This window comes from Indicator indicator, chromosome 16, assembly GCF_027791375.1.
Source record: "Indicator indicator isolate 239-I01 chromosome 16, UM_Iind_1.1, whole genome shotgun sequence".
Classification (NCBI taxonomy): domain Eukaryota; kingdom Metazoa; phylum Chordata; class Aves; order Piciformes; family Indicatoridae; genus Indicator; species Indicator indicator.
Genome location: NC_072025.1, coordinates 16,331,563 through 16,349,035, shown reverse-complemented (window position 1 = coordinate 16,349,035; position 17,473 = coordinate 16,331,563). Strand labels below are relative to the sequence as shown.

Below are 17,473 nucleotides of genomic sequence, written 5' to 3'. Positions count from 1 at the left end.
TTAATGGTTGGACTTGATGATCTTAAAGGTCTTTTATAACCTAAATGATTCTATGATTCTAGATCTGGTGAGGATAATCATGACTGGGCACAGCCCAGTGCAATGGGCTAAAGACAAGACAGGCAGAAGGCTGTCTCTGCTCCCTTGGCCAGTTGTGCCCTTCATGGAGGGGAGAACAAGGGCTTTTGAGCCCCGAAGAAATGGGGTAGCAAAGAGATAGACAACCTTCCCCCAGCAGTCTGTGGATTGCTTTGTGTTTCCTCTGGAGAGGAGCTGTGGCTCTGCCAGCACACTTAGTTCTGTGACCTGTTCTTGCAGCAGAGCAGTTAAGTCTGGCTGCTGTTCAGGGCAGAGACAAAACATACAGTCAAGCCCCTGTTGAGTTCTGATACTTGGGCAGACTGTTGAATTACTGTCAGGCACAAGAAAATAGTGGAGTTACTGACTGCACAGCTGTGCCACTTTAAAAGGGGAGAAGCACTGATGCCAAATTGCAGACGATTGTTAAATCTGAATTTTGTTTACCTTCTCTGCAATAGCACAGCCCATCCACGGGGGAACACGCACCATCATTTTTGCAATTACAAACTGATGAGCAATTGGTTCCGTAGGTTCCTGCCATGCAGGTAATGGTGCAGTCATCTCCCTGCAAACCAGAAAAAAAAAAAAAAAAAAAAGTCAGAGTCAGCTAAAGAAATTGGAATTGCAGGAAATTCCTGTCTCTGCACAGGGAGGCTTTCTCTTCCAGAACAGTAAACGGAGTGTTAGGATTTGATTGCTGAGTCTTCAGCACTTGAGCAGTCACCGCTGCTTCCCATGTTTATGATGCAATTAGTGCTTTGATTGACTTGGAGGAAAGGGACAAGTTTCTGGCATTCATTCAGCAGGAGGTGGGGAAGTTAGAAAAACAAACCTCCTAGAACAGATGTTAGATCATTAAGCAAAACATCACTTACAGAACACTAATCACAAAATATACAGTCTGAAACAGTGCAAAGATTGCTCTGCAGTTCCTGGAAAATATATTCCAAGAATAGGGTTGTTAAAAAATGAAAGGATCTCATATGTGCTCATCTTCCCCAGACTGGCAGAGAGGAAAATGACAGGGCAGGTGCATTAGACCTTTTTGATGCATAGCTGGTACTTGTATTTGTTTTCAATTAATTTGCATGAGATCGTGACTTTAGGAAGAACACTGAACAAGGAGTGATGTGTGTGTCAGAGAGTGGAGACACACAGAGCAGAAAGAGAAACAGTCTCCATCCTATCTCTGCTTTAGGTGTGGGTAAAATGAGGGAAAGGAGAGTAAATACTTACATATCACAGAAATAGAGTATTTCCACACTAAATTATAGTGCACTGATCAGCTTGTGTGGCTGAAAGGACAGACATGGTTCCTACTACTATTGTTCATCTGACAGAACAAGGGAATTACAGTGTGAACACAATTCATTTCAATCTACTTACTGAGTCCCATAGTTGGGTTAGCACACACCAGGTATTTTTTGTCCTTTTTCTCCTATGTGTAGTCCTCAGTTTCACATCACAAATTAGCTCCTAAGTTCACTTCTTCAGTGAGTCAAGCTTTAATAATTTAGTTCTATGTCAGAGTAAGCTCTCCTACTCTGAAGTTAAATAGTAACCATGTTGCACAGTGTGACCTATCCCATAGATCAGGGAAAAAGATATGGTCCAAATGTATTTTTGCAGGTGAGAGGCTTCACTGTTTGATAGGAGGATCCATTCATCAGGAGATAAATGCACAAAATGTCATCTTCCCTATGCCATGGCAAGTACCTCCAGGAGCCTGTATATCACACCATCAGACACTGAGACAGTAAAAGGAAATATGAACAGATTTCTGAGCACCGTAAACCACCATATGCTTGCTGTAGCAGTTCTGCCTATCACCAGTACGACTCATCCTATTTTATATGGTTAAGAGGGAAGTAGAAGAAACGGTTAAAAGATGCTCAGAAGTAAATCCTACAAGTTGCTGCTTTTTGAGTGAAAGCAGTGTTTGTAAAAGATGCTATCTTTGACCTTGGTGGAGTAAAACAAGTTCCCCTGAAAAGGCCTGGCAGTAAAAGGTGCTGCCTTGACAGCCAGAAAATCCAAAGCACGCTGCCCCTCATTACCCTGCCAGCATGCCTATAGAATGAGCTGCAGGAACCCAGAGCTGAGGAGGGTGGCAAAGGGGCACTCAGTCTCCACGCCTAATCAATCCTTTGCCTTTCTCCTGTGTGTGACAATTAGACAGCCAATTAGTGCCACTTAGAAAGCTGTATCTTGTGTGAACGAAACTCCCAACTCATTTCATGTACAATACAGGGCTGCTGGTACTGCCAATAATTTCTATGACAACTGACCTTATCTGGATTTGAACTAGTTGATTGAGAAGTGAAAGAAAATTCCTTTGAAAAGGAAAGTAGAACAGAGTGATGTGGATCTAGAATACCCCCTTGGGAACCAGACAAACTCAAACATCATCTGGGCCACAGGCAGGAGCAGGGGGTGGATTTCCAGTTCCTTGGCTGACTCTGTGCCAGCAGATCAGCTCGTGTTCTGTGGTATGTTCTCACCTGACTGGTGTGGGATTCACTGGATTTCTGTAGACTCATTCTGTGTGGAGGGCAGTCAGACACAGACACTTTGGGTATTCCAAAGAAAAGATACTGTAAACAAGCTGGACCTCAGGCTGATTCATCTTTATTCAACACACCTTTGAGTTTTGGCATTTACTTTTATGAACTTCAATTTATGGACTCACAGAGGTTGGTCATTCTGGCTGTCCACCTCATATGCCCTTACTTTGCAAACAAACCTTCACTGAAAAAATAACTGGCTTAATGAGATTTTCATCCCCAGGTTTGACAAGCGAGACCTTCAGAGCTTTCTGAGTGACAACTGCCAAACACACTTAACTTCTTAATTACATAAGAGGAAAATGCACTTGAACTATAGCACTGGCTGTAAGATTTTATTAATTATAAATGCACATCCTCTTATTAACATTTTGAACTTGATTTGGGAGAATGACCTACAAAATTAAATGCATTCAGGTACCGTTAAAGATATGTAAATTCCACCTCCCTCTCGCCACCTGCCCAAGTGAATAACGCTGCAGCAGACGTCTATCCAGTTGTTAATGAGTTACATATTCTATTAATCTGATTTCAAATGCTGTGTATTGAATCTTCACTTTTGCAATATGGTACTTTATATTTCCATCCTATTTAGTAAAATTAATCAACAGCTGTGCTCCTTATGCTGATTATTCTTTTTTTTTTTTTTTTTCTATTAAGATTGGGAAGTTAATGAGAGTAGTGAAAATGCCTGGATGTGGTGCACATGATAGGAAGGAGTAGCTAATTCAATCAAACATACACCCCTGAAAATGTTGAAGCTATATTAAGAAATCCAGATATAAATAACTTGCTATTTTACACCTCTGTTTTCCAAGTAAGAAGGATGGACATCACAAACTTTCAAAAATACTTTTTTTTTTTTTTCACTTAGAAGGCCCAGTTTATCAAAATCTCTGAAATCTATCCAGTGTATTACTTCCCAGTTTCAGAGGTCAAATCTGACTCTAACATAATCAAAGGAAAAATTATCTTTACGGGACACGGGACTGGGGCTAGCTCCATTGTGTGAAGCAGCATGTTCTTGCTCTGTGCTTTGCATCACACCTTCCCAGGCCCCAACCTGTGGGATGGCACCTCAGTGCAACCAGGGTGTCCCACATCTCCACACTCAGAAGCTAACATGAGCAAGCCATATTTTGTTTGTTTGAAACCTAAATGTGATGGAAGTACCCCAACAGAGCAAACACACAGGTGGGGGAATCCCTGGCACCTTAAAGAGTCAGCTTTAAATCAAACTGAATGGTGGCAACACTACCTATATGACCTTCTATACCTGTAAGTACTTCAGAAGTACTAATTGCTGTGGAAACTAAATGGCAGACCTTTGCAGCACCACGAGAGCACTGGGCATAGAGTTCTTGTTATTGTTAATTCTCCCCTACACAGTGAGGGTTAGGTCCAAGGAACCAAACTGCATTAATAACCCAGACTGCCAGATCACATCCATCAGCATCAAATATTAATAGACTCAGGAGGGCCAGAGCATACATCTTTCTGGATGGCAGTCAATAATACATCTTGTTTCTGTTCAGGGAGAAGAGAAGATTTTCTTCCTCAAAAATTATTATTGTACAGTATTAGCAGAGCTTAAAGACACATTGCTGCCTTAGGTGTTAGCTGGGTTAACAAGCTCTGGACACTTCAGACAGTGTTTTCTTTGGATTAATGTTGCCCTAAGAGATTACATTTCTTGTTACTGTTAAAAATACATTCCTCCTGTAAACAAAGGCCAACTCCCTTTGAAATTCTTTTTCCAGTGTTCACTACAAAGGTTTATATTCATTCCTGTACATTTTGGATCAGCCTTTAAATCCCTGAAATGTGTTTTCAAATAAAAAAAAAAAGTGTATCCCAGACCACAAGGGGATTTAATAAGCCATCAGTGGTCAAGAACAGCTAGTAAAGTCTGCACCCATACCTGGTCTGTCTCAAAATGTGGCTATTTAAGGACATGAAATTAAGGATTTCAGAAGTAGCCACAATCTACAGGAATAAATTTGTCTTGGAGAGCTAAAGCCTCGTTCTGCTGAAGTCAGTGGCGAAACAAAAAATCAATTTTCCAAGGCCTCTGCAATGCAGAAGACTAAGAAGGCTGTTATTGAACTTGGCTTCAAGTTTGCATGATAAAGACCTATGTGACAGGTTTGTTTGAGTGTTCTTAAGGTTTAATCTGTCAAGGTGATGAAAATCCTCATTTCCTGTGCAGATTATTAGGGGGAACTGACAACACCGAAAAGCAACATATTTGACCCATATCTGTAAAGTGACTTCAACTAAGCTGAGATTTTTCACATGGTATCTGATTATCTCCCCCTCCCTCTCCTTGCCTTTTTTTGTGCCAGATGAATTAGAGGTGCAGCACTGTCTCCAGCAACAGTGAAGTGCAGTGCTCAGTTCTCAGGGCTCACATTAAATAGAAAGAAGGGCATGGTGCAGTGCCACATGTGTATAATGATAAACAGCTCAGAAAAACAAAATGCAGGTGCTGTTTGTACCTGAAGTCTGTGTGTGCAGATAAGGCAGCTGGCATGGATTTAGCACATGAAAGCATATATTTATATGTACACACATTACGTGGCACACCAGTGTGCTGGTACAGCGCCTGTGCACCGATGCAGATCAAAGATACAGTTCTGTGTATTTACTTATTTAATTGTGACATTTACAATTAACCCAAAGTGGTTCTCTACAAACATTCCCTCAAGGTAAACATATGGTATCCAGCAACACAAACTGTCGGAACAAACTAATTTCCCTAACTGTGTTCCAGTGGAAATTAATGTGCTCTTCATAAGCGTATTAGCAGCAGTAGGAATCTTTGTGCTTCTACTGGTCTTCTCCTTTCACCCTAGACTCAAACAATTTATTCATGACCTTACTATACAGTATCTTTAGTTTTCCAGACATAATGATGTCCTCTGGCAGAATTCCTTTCCCCTCTGGGTGTTACTAATTACTCCCTGCAGAGGCTATTATTGGTGCTAATGATAAAATTCAGGAAAAAAAAAAAGGTTGGGGAAGGATCTTGTGTCCTGTACAAGTGGAGTGTTCAGTCTGCAGGTAACCACTGTTACTAAGAACTGACAAATGTTCCACCTGCTTTGTAACGTTGTATGATGTAGCTGTGCTGGAGTTTGAAATACATTTGAAACCATGCAATGATGACCTTATTTAGTCTCCTTTTCCCTCTGCCCTTTTCATGGAAGAAGATGTGGCAAGGATGGGAAAGCGCTTTCCTGTATTTAAGAAGTGCCTTTACAGCTCATGACTCATCCAAAGACGCAACCATTGGCACTGCTAAATGCTGAAGTCTTTCATTAAACCATAAAGCACTTCCAACAGCCATCTGCAAAGCCTTCCCCAATCTGGCCCTTGGGGGCATTGAGTCCTCTGAGCATACTGGAAGACGTGGACATGCCATAAGGAGCAAGCACAGCTACCTCTGGGAGTGGGAAGAACCTACTGCTTTGCCTCCTACCATCTTCTAAGGATTTACAAACATTTACAAATTGATGTCAGCATTTTCTTTCACCTCTGAGTTTGTGCTAATATGCTAATTCATACAGTAAATTCCATAGTAAATGCCGAGTTCAACGTGAGTCAGCCAGAGAATAAATAATTCTTACATTTGGTGTTTGATCAGAAGAGTTCAGCAAAACATGCACACAAATAAAATGGGAACTTTGTTTATTAGAAAGAGTAGTAAGCAAAACTATTATAAATGATGTGAATTTTAAGCACTTGCAGTACTTTATTAAATACTACTCTATTAAATACTATTCCATTGGTTATAGCCAAAGCCTTTTACATAAGGGCAAAGCTGGGAGTACTGACCGTGAGGGGAGAAAATGTTACTACAAAGTAACTGTGGTTTTTATTTTTCCAAATTGTTTGTACAAAATCTAGCTGGATCATACGATCACAGAATGTGAGGGGTTGAAAAGGACCTCCAAGATCATTGAGTCCAACCCCCCTGCCAGAGCAGGACCATAGAATCTAGCACAGGTCACACAGGAACACATCCAGATGGATCTTTAAAGTCTCCAGAGAAGGAGACTCCACAACCTCCCTGGACAGCCTGTTCCAGTGCTCTGTGACCCTCACAGTGAAGGAGTTCCCTCTCATGTTGAGGTGCAACCTCCTGGATCTTTGTGGATTCCTAATTTATAAACCAGTTACAACTGTTGTGGCCTACTACTAGTGTACCACACTACTCCTTCTGTAAAGCCACAGAAGCCCGACTAACTCATGGGAAAGAGCTGCACTGCAGATATCAGAGCTGCCCTGAGTGCCTGCATTCCAGGAACAGAAAGGGATTTTTCCATGATCATGGTGCAAAACGTCTTATCTTTTGAAGCCAAGGGAGCACAGAATCTGTCCATTCTCCTGTCCTCTAGCATCTTAGCTCCAACACGCTTCAAACCTCTCAAAGGAACAAAACTCTGGCACAATGAATCTGAATATGAAGTGGAGCAGTGCTCTGTAAGAATGAAGGCAGCAAATTCTGTCTTTTTGAGGGCTTTTTACCTCCATGAAATCCAGTGAAAACAAGTACAAATAAAACTTTCATTAAAGAAAATTGGATTTTGCATACTAAACCTCAGCAAACCTGAGCTGGATTTCTGTCAGTGAGCACTATAATCCCCCTCAGCACCAGGGAACAATTTTCTAGTTTGCACTAAAAATACGTCCAATATCAGTCAATTATCTGCAATTAAAAAAAAATCCATTCCTACTGTTCAAGCCACCTGAATATGGGTATAAAAAAAAAGGAAAAGAATTCAATAAAGGGAGCAAGCAAGAGACAGAACTCTTCCCCCCTCTTTCCATAAATCAGCATAGCACTGTTGCTGGCAAAAAACTCAGGACTAACTTTACAACACTTGAATATCTGCCTGGTTTAGTATTTAGGCCTTAACTGCAGAGCACTTTAGTGTCAGCAAGGCAATGAATACAGCATCATATAATTAAATGTATTTGCAAGGAAAGTGATGTGGAGAGTAGAAAAGATGATCATAATCTCTGAACAAGATTTTTTTTTACACAGTCAGCACTTTTCACCTAATAAAATATCACAAAGTACATTTATCCAGGAGGGACCTCTCCAAAAATAGGAGATTGGATTTAGCCAGGGTAAAACAACTCCTACATGATTTCCTCAGGACATTTCATCTGGTGAGACAATGCATCACACCTGAGAGGGCAGCCTCCCACAGGCAGCCTCTAATGGAGTACAAGCAACACAAGCATGTGCAGTTCAAGAGGCACGATGGAGGTCAGATGAATCAGAGGATGTGAGGAGCTTGGCCAGCTCCAGCAGTTACATAAGGGCAAGACTCAAAACCAAACTCCTATTTCTGTTCACAGCAGAGCTGAGGAGATTGTTTATGGAGCAGGAATTTCAGGTGGAAACGAAAATCTGTAATACACAGGTTCAGTTAATGGGAAGATACATTACCAAAGCAGGTCAGTCACATCTCTATCAGGAGGATTCCTGATGTACATTATGAGGCCAGCTGGATAACCAAGTCCTGTGTTTAGTTAAACCAATTTAAATCTGGAATAGGGCCACTTCAAGTTTATTCAGGTGAGCAAACCCTCAGAATATTTTAAAGTTAACTCTGAGGAAACTGTAAAGAGCCAAACACCTGTGGGGTTCATTGCTGTTACTATAATCAACTTTGTTCAGCTGCTAGTCTAAAATGCTCCAAAAATCCATGGTCACATCACAAATGGTGGTATCACTAACAGGTAAAATGACCTAGGCATAATGTGCATTGTTTCAATTCAGTGGAAAGTATTTACATGCCTGAGAAGTACAAACTTGGTACAAGTGCCCATCATGATGTACTCAACAAGCTGCTTGTATGGGACAGAAACTAGCTAAGTATATCAAAAAAATAAATCACAATCCTTGAACACTACTGGTAAAGATAGAGGAAAAAAAAAGCTGTTTTCTTTTGCTTTTATTTTTGTATTGAGGCATTTGAACTGGAGTTTTCACTATAGTAAAGGCAAGATTTTAACACACTCTGCAATTCCACCATTTTCTTTACCAGATTTGGGCAGAACAGGCCATGACTAAGAGAAGTATAAGCCATTTGGAAATAGGGAGAAGCATTTCAGTGCAGTGTACTGCAGAGTGAGGATTTAGAGCTGGCTATGATAGTTCTGCACCAGCTATTTTATGGAGGTATCCTTGCCTGGAAATTAGAAATGATTTGTGCTCTGCCCATGTCTCCTGAATGGCACAGAGCAGGTTCTACCTGGTAGACTAATTGTGGCCTCCTGACTTTTTGGCAATAACAAATTCAGGCTCTGGCAGACAAGTCTGAACAGTTCTGCAAAAAGGACATTAGCAGAAAGAAAAAAAAAAAGAAAGAAATAAAAGATATCATTTATACTTCCACTCTCTATGACGTCCTCTGGCAAGAAGATCCACAGTTTAATTATAAATACAATAGAGAAAAATTATCTTTATTTGGTTGTTTCAAATTCATCGCCTGGTTTTTAATTGGGAAACTTCTTTTACTGTGATAAATAGCAAATATGCATTCCCTCTTCCCCTTCCCTCATAGTGTAAGAGACCTCTCTCAAACCTACCCTCGGTGACCCCTTTTCTAAGCAAAATCATCCCACTCTCTTATTCTCATTTTATGGGAACCATTTCACAATTTAATTACGCATTCTGTGAAAAGCACTATCTTTGTCTTTAAACCTGCTGTGCAATCATTTAATTGGTTGCCCCTTGTTCTTGTGTTATTAGAAATAGTAAATAACCATTCCTTGTTCATGTTCTATGCACCATCCACAGCTCCACAGATCTCTATCGCATCCCTCCTCAGCCATCTGTTTTCTGAGCTGAGTTCTAGCTTATCGAGTCACTCTTTGTATAGAAGCTATTCCATATAAAAGATGATCTTTGTCACCGTTCACTGCTTCCATTATATCCTTTGTAAGCAGGAATCAGCCAAACTCTGTGCAGCAATTTGTGATTTAGATACGTTATGGATTTATACAATGCCACCAAAATGGTTTTTCCTTCCTGTTTTGTTCTCTTTCCTGATCATTCTAATGAATCTATCTGGCGCCCTGGGTTCGTTTGTTTTTTGACTGGTGCTGAGCACTTGTTTGAGTTTTTCAGAAAACTATCCACTGTGGCTGCCTGATCTCCCTCCCTGAATGGGAGGAATTAAATTAGAACTTTTGTGTATTTACTTGACATTATTTTCCCATTGATTATTACTCTCCATTTTTGAACACCGAATTTCAACCTACTTCATTATTCAGTAACATAAAGCCTTTCATTAAATTCATTATGATATTTATATTTCTTTTCTTATATTTTCTGTGGAGGGATTTAAAAGTTGTGTAGATGTGGTTCAGAGGGACATGCTTAGTTTGACCTGGCAGAGTTGAGTTAATGGTGGCCTGGCAGAGTTGAGTTAATGGTTGGACTTGATGATCTTAAAAGTCTTCCAACCAAAATCTTGGGATTTGATGATCCCAATAGCTTTGCATGATTTGCAAGCTTTCTTTTAGAATCCTTCTACAGCTGTACTATACAATTAAGGATAATGTCCAAACATTATCTCAAATCTAAACTTCCCTACCATGCACAATCTGCACTCACTGGTGTGGTCACCAGCTGAGATCTGCATCTTCCTCCAGCAGAAGCTGCCAGAGAAGTTCAGTCCTCAGTGCCTGCCTGAACTCCTGTTCACACAGACCAGATGGACTGAGTCCAGGAGGAGTTAAATGTGCTGTACACAGCAGGTATCCTCAGCTGGTCTCTTGATAAGTGCACTGAAGCCACAGAAGCAGCAATATGGATGGAAAATATGCAGGTATGGGGTTGATAGCGCCAAGACCTGTGGTTGACCTTGGTTCTGAGCTGCATGACCACACGGGAAAAGATCAAAGAAAACAAAACAAAACCCAGAAGAAAGCATCTAAAAAAGAATATATATTTATTTTCTGGGATGAAATGAATAATGTTCAATGTCAGCTTCAAGCTAATGGGGTTTGTGATGCACCTTCTGAAAAGCTGGTAAATAACCTGGCAACCACATAGAGGCACATAAGTAGCAATCCCCTTCAAAATTCCTGACATCTTCCTAAAAACAAAAACCTAAAGCAAGAGAATCCAAGATCTGGTAAAATGTGCATTACTTTTGGGCACAAGAAAACACACCAGGATTTTCCATTTGTACATGTCTGATTGTAAAGGATAAAGTATTTTCCTTTGACAACGTAGTCAGAAGTACAATGAAAAACTAACCTCTGACTTAAATCCTATACTTAGGTGGTTTTAATGAAGTAAGTTTGCAATTTGAACTACCAGGAGAGTCAGCCACCAGCACTTTCATGCATAGGACCCACAGATAATATGGATAAAGATACATATACTTAGAAAGTTAATAGATGAAAAGTGACACTGCTATTAGCAAGCAGTTTATTCCACTGCAAAATTCAGACCAAATAACTCAGTCTGAACAGAATATTGAGCTTCACTGAGTCTGAATGAGGCTACAGGAACAGAAATGTAATTTGACATAGTCACATTGGCAATTAAGGATAAAACAGGAAATATGTCAACTAGCAACAAAGGCAGAGGTATTCAGGCTTTCTAGAGGAAGTTGGTTCCTTTGGACCCACTTACAAAAAACTTTGGAGTTATTCAGGTAAATAAAATGCAGAAGCACCCAGAAGTAAGAGTAAACATAAGAAGGAGGAGGAGACCTTGGACTTTCTCATAGTTCTTATTAAGTTATTGACAATGTGTGTGAGTGAATAAGTTCTCATTAGTAGCAGCAGACAAACTCTCTTGTCTGTCTAGGACAATCCCACCAAAGCTGGCAGCTGTGTTCAGGTAATCTTGGGCTGATGAAGTAGAATTTGATCTGTCACAGACAATTTCTGGAGCTTTTCCATTGATAAAAGAGCAAGCAAACAGTATGAAATAGAAGTAGTCCATAAAAGAGTCTGAAAAATTCTATTGAATTCAGAGAAAGGGATGCAGTTTCTGCAACTGAGGGACACCCACTGTGTCTTCTGCATCCAGTGACCTTTTTAAATACTCTGGTACAATAGTTCACCTGCTCAAAAGCACACAACAAATGCCCTGAAGTGAGAGACGACCCTTCATTATGGCTCATGCAGCAGGCACTGACATGAACACTGTCAGAGTTAGGAAAGCACTGACTGCTAAATGCTGTGGCTGCTGGTGCTCCATCAGGAATGCCTAACTGGTCAGTAGGAGCTCTGGGGAGAGAGCACCAATGAGCCTAATGGGCAGCAAGCCCCTGGTTCACTGGTATAATGATCAATAGGGGAGCAGCTTGGTCTGAAAGCCTGGGAATACAGAGGTGGCCTCTCCATAATGATCTTCCTTGTTGGGACCTGAACATAGGGTATCTTCTGCAATACTAAGAGCCAGAAGAATTCATTTATGAGTTGTTATTGAAATAATGGTTTTAGCACACACCCTGTTTCTTTGCATTGTTTCCTAGTCTACATACAGCAGGGCCATCTTGGAAACAGAAATGCACCTGCCATTCAAGAAAGATGTAGTACAACCTGGGTGGCATGCAATGCCTTTGAAGGATGCTCTTCCAAAAGCTCTCTGCTGTTTGTTCCCAGAAAAAGTCCTACAGGGACTTTGAAGCAGATCACCCAGCCATGCTACCAAGCCTGACCTAAAGCAACGATTTGTGAAGGTAGAATGGTAAAATGGTTCTGTCTGCCAGGAAATCTGCCAGTCACTGCTGATAGAAATGGGGGTTGTGATGTACATACTGATCCACAGGGAACTGGACTGAGACCTAGGCCATTTCATGCAAGCCACTGCATAGCCAAGAGAAGATAACTTTTAATCTGTAAGACCTGGCCTGGATTAGATCTAGTAGCTTTGGGAAGCAAAACCTTACAGTTTTTTATATCAATATAGCCAATGGCCTACAAAAAGCCAACCAAACAAACCACAGCAACAAACCACAACAAACCAAACAAAAACTACACAAACAAAATGAAACAAAGCAAAACAAACCTCACCCAAACAAATAAGAAACGCCCAACCAACAAAACCCCACAATTTTATGCACAAAATTATGCACTACTATATGTATAAAGAAGTAGGTAAGAAACTTCATAGGTGACCAATACCAAGGGATATTAAGATGCAATTCAGAAGTAGTTTTCTTTTGGTCTATGAACATGCAAAAATCCTGATAGGTACAAATGATCCCCAACCAGATCTATTTATATGAGGAATGTACCAAAACATTGGGCAGGAGATGTTTTGATTTATGTCAATAAACTCAGACCTTCCAACATGCAGCCCAGCTGACAAAAGAACTTCTGCACAACTAGAAAGTGACAGTTCTTTCATGTCAAGAACAATTTCCCAGCTCACTCTTAATTAGGCTGGATGGAACAGAGTGTTTTTTGTTGCCTGCTTGAGATCCACTCGTTGTTTCACATCCACTTGTGAACTAATTTGTAAGCTTAAAAAAAGATATCAGATGAGTGTTCAGACTTTTTTTTTCATCCAGAAGACACCAAGAAAATGCAAGTTTGAATGATAGTGCATTCCTCAGAGACCAGAACCAGGAAAGAGGGATTTAGGTTGCAGCCAGTACAGAGGATCTGACAGACTATTGTGACTAATTGTCTCAGAATTAGTAGCATTTTCATCTTTCTCTACTTTTTAAGCACTGCATGAATGTAATTTTTAACTTTTCCCATCACAGTTTCCCAAGGCACATTTACAGCTTCCATTTTTTAAAGTTATTTTAGTTGAATTTCCCATATCCCTGTCTTTCACTTCAACCCCAACCCCAAAGCTCACATCAATATCTGTTACCAAAGGGACTGCATTTCCTTCTTGCTGACTTTGACAAAATGAACTTCTCAAAACTATTCAGAACACTGTCAGGTCTTTTTGCTGTTTCTTCAACTGTATCCCACTACTTTCTTTGCATCCAAGCAAGGACTTTCCCTCTTGCTCCCAGGTTTGTTTTTCCTTTCTGTTGTCTATGTCTCTTCAAGGGTAGCTGAGGAATCAGTGATGGCTACAGAGGTATATTGCCAAACATCTTAAAATGAAGTGCACTAAGAAATTCTGAATAATTGAGAGGAAAAAATAAATAAACAAACAGGAAAGAATTCAAGGAGCATGAGAATCATGACTTAATATTCAGTCTTTGTGCAGGCAAAATCCTTTCTTTTTTTTTAAGGAATGGTACTTTGAACCTGGTTATGCGGGGAGGGGATTACATGAGTTGGAGATCCAAGAGCCCAACTGAGTGTCCTTTGATAGCTAAAGTGTTATAGGACACTTGACAGAGAGACATTGCGACTGCAGTGGGGTAGGAAAGATCAGGGGACTAAGGATGGAAATCCATGGAAACCATCACACTGTAACAACAAGGCTCTTCTGGCTTCACTACTTATAGGACAACTTTGTTTACTTTTGTTGTTAATTAATAATTCACTCACTGCCAGCTCCAGCCTGTGCTCAAACCCACCTGCACAGTATGGAAGCCTTTCTGTGTAGCCATGGCCACTGCTGCCAGCCATTCACAATGTTTTTGAGACACTGCATTACGAATACAAATAGGAAACCAGTGAGAGGAAAATGCATCTTCCTTGAGCATCCAGGTAATTCATGAAATGAGACTGGGCAAACTATTTCTGTTGCCTGTAATACTCCAGTTAATTGGACAACTGCTGTGCCAGAAAACCTCTTCCCCACCTACAGCAAGTAAAATTTATACTGGTGGTTGATAACAAGAACATCTTGATAAAATGGCTGAATTTATTTTATACCTGTAAATGAAAAGAGCTCTTAACAAAGGGGGGTAACTGATATGCTCAGTAAATCAAGGATAAAAGGACACAGGCTCTATTGAAGATTCTCTCCCCTCATCTTTTCTTTCTAAACCTTTTGATGAGGTGCCCTGTTGCTCTGAGATGAGCTTCCACTGAAGTACTTTTGGAATTATCTCAAAGAGAAATGGATCATTTAAATGAGTTAAAGCCCCCAAAACAGATCCACTATCTCCAACCTTAGGTTCATTTTTTTATACTAGGAATTTTCTGAAATTTATAAAATAAATTTACAACAGAACCAGGAGCTTATAAGACAAAGAAGTCTCATTCATTTTTTTCCCCACTTAACTTCTGAAGTAGAGAAGGATAATACATTTAGAATAAAGATGAAAGCAAATATGTAAAAGAGAGAGAATATTCTGATAAACTTGTATTTATCAACCTTGAGTGTTTAGAAAACACCTATAGGCAACGATTCTTCACATTTCTCCAGACCTACCTGGGATTTTTGCCCTTCAGGGAAAGTTCAGTTAAATATAAGATAAGGTCCTTCTTTCTGTTTACTTTTTTATTTTTGTTTTTTTTAGACAACAGAGAATTTTAAAGGTGTAGGACAGGAGAGCAGGCTGCAATTGTTTGGTGGTTGGGTTTTTTTTGGTAAATATAGAGTGAAAGATTGTTTTTTCTCTCAGGTGTGTTTTCTTCAGGGAACAAGAGATATTGTGTGCAACAGAAGGAAGCCAGACATGGCTGGAATACTCAACAGACTGGATCTGTAAGTTTCCTATGTCCTCTATAAGTAACACAACTTTATGGTCCTCCTCATTTCTTTGGAAGGGTAGGTTGGTCTTTTTTCTCATTAACTAGGCGTGGGGCAGACCAAGACTAGCCTGAGACCGTGTGTGTTTGTATAGACAGAGATGATCTATTACCAAGTCTGTTTTACATCTGCTCTTCATGTCAATGGGTTTATAGTGCTAAAATATACATTTACTTCTATTGGGATCTTGCTCTGGAAGGGGAGTTGGACTAGATAATCTTTTGAGGTCACTTCCAACCCCTGACATTCTGTGATTGTGAGCTTGAGCTATTGTTTATTGTATGTTACAATGACTGACTTGTACTCCAATATGCAGGCATACACATCTAAACCTTGGAAGCACTTTGTACCCCATAGTAGAGGAAGCATTATGCTGAGAAGCTGTGGCATGGACTTCTAGACTCAGATGAAGCCTGTGTTTCAGTCCTTAACTGCACAGATATCCAGGGATCTCAGCTAGACTTCCATACACATGAGCACTTCTATAAGGATATACTTGAAGGGCAGGGGTTTATTATGGTTTTGAAAATGCAATCTTGATGCAACCTCACCAGAAGATGCCAATGGCTATAGATGCACTGGGATCTATCTTGGAAAGTCCTAGGAACTTCAAGTGACATTCCAAAAACTGGAAAATCTAGTAAGAGGTCATCATGCTCTAGTTTCCCTACTTTCCCGTACTGCGATTGGCTTCCGTGGGATCTACCAATATAGGCAAGGAATAGAAACACGTCAGAACGGATTCTTTTGTTTTGGTGATTTAGTGCTAGCTTTGCTTGCCAGCATTCAGGGTTCAATAAAAGCAGACAGGTCTTCAGAAAATTGCAGCATAAATAGGTGAACTCTTTAAAGCAATATAAGTTCTGTCATCTTGATGTGAAATATAGACCTAAGTGTCCTGCTGAAGTCGAAGCTGACCACACATTCCATAGATATGTGTTAAAAGTTTTCTCAGAGTGTCTTGGGCTGAGAAATGTTTTAAGCACACATCTCCTTGCCACAGTAGATGGAATGAAAACACTTGAAGTTAAATGCATTTTTCAAAGGTGGAAAGCAAAGCATCCATAAAGAAACAAAGGCATATCACAGGATGAGGGCTCTGGATAGCTACTGTTTTCAGGGAAGTTGTAAATAGCTGTGCAAAGGAGAAAGTGAACTTAGTTGTGTTTCAATAGCATTTATAATGATTTCAGTAGCTAGAACGCTGATAGGTACATGCAGGGAGCTGGCTTGAAGATTTCCTTGTGAGACAGAAGGTCAGGATTCCTGTGGTCTCCTGTCATATTTAATTCATATCCTCTAGCCTTCTTCACCACATTTATTGAATTACCAGAATAAAATGCAATGAACCAAAACCAAAAGAAGACAGGACAAGGCAAATCCTGATTTCTCTTACATCCCTACTGCACAACTGACTTCAGTGGGCTTGTAAGAGAGCATCTTAAGGCAGAATTTGGGAGGAGAGGCTCACTTCAGTATAACCCCTCCCACCACCACCATAATTGCATTCAAGTAATTTACTGCAAATTTATTTGCATGTGGGAGTAAGGACACAATTTCTACTAGTCAAGAATCTCCCTGTATGCTTTTTAAGGCTAATCTTTGTGTACTCTCTCTGTGTGTTTATCAGGTTCCTTCTTGCCATAACTGAGATGGCAATAGATTGGCTTTTCAAAACCATTCTTCAGAAAAGCATCACTAGCAATTCATCACACCAGTGCTAAGAGGCAATCCTCAAACATGCTCAAAATACCACTTTCAGGGAAGTACCTTATTGGCATGCTCATAATGATGATTCCCTGAAATCAGCTCTAATTAAACTGGTACAACCTTTATCCTCCCTTCACAGGTGAGATGTAATAAGCACAGCATTTCCAACAGGCAGCTGTGGAATCTGCCTCTGGAGAAGATGGAGAATACCTCTAGACATGCTCTGTGATTTTGAAGAAGAAGATTTTGTTGTGTTTCCTTCACCCCTATGTTGCCATTTTTATTGTCTTGGGCTGATTTGGGTATCATTGTGGATCACTCAGGTTTCTCAGCTACCTCTATAGCTAAATCTGCCTAGCTTCTGCACCTGTTCAGACATCCATACAGTTAAAACAGAGCAGTTCCCCAGTGTGAGCACAGTCCTATCAGAACTTCACATGAATGACCTGTACCAGTACCCCAT

General features: G+C 40.3%; 1 protein-coding gene across 1 annotated transcript in view; it reads right to left on the bottom strand.

Annotated features, from left to right (window-relative positions):
- Positions 1-17,473, bottom strand: part of MEGF11 (multiple EGF like domains 11) — a 224,741-nt gene that overhangs the window by 59,492 nt on the left and 147,776 nt on the right. The window contains exon 11 of the mRNA XM_054387816.1: positions 526-646. Coding sequence (XP_054243791.1) covers positions 526-646 — 121 coding nt within the window. The remainder of the gene's footprint in view (positions 1-525; positions 647-17,473) is intronic.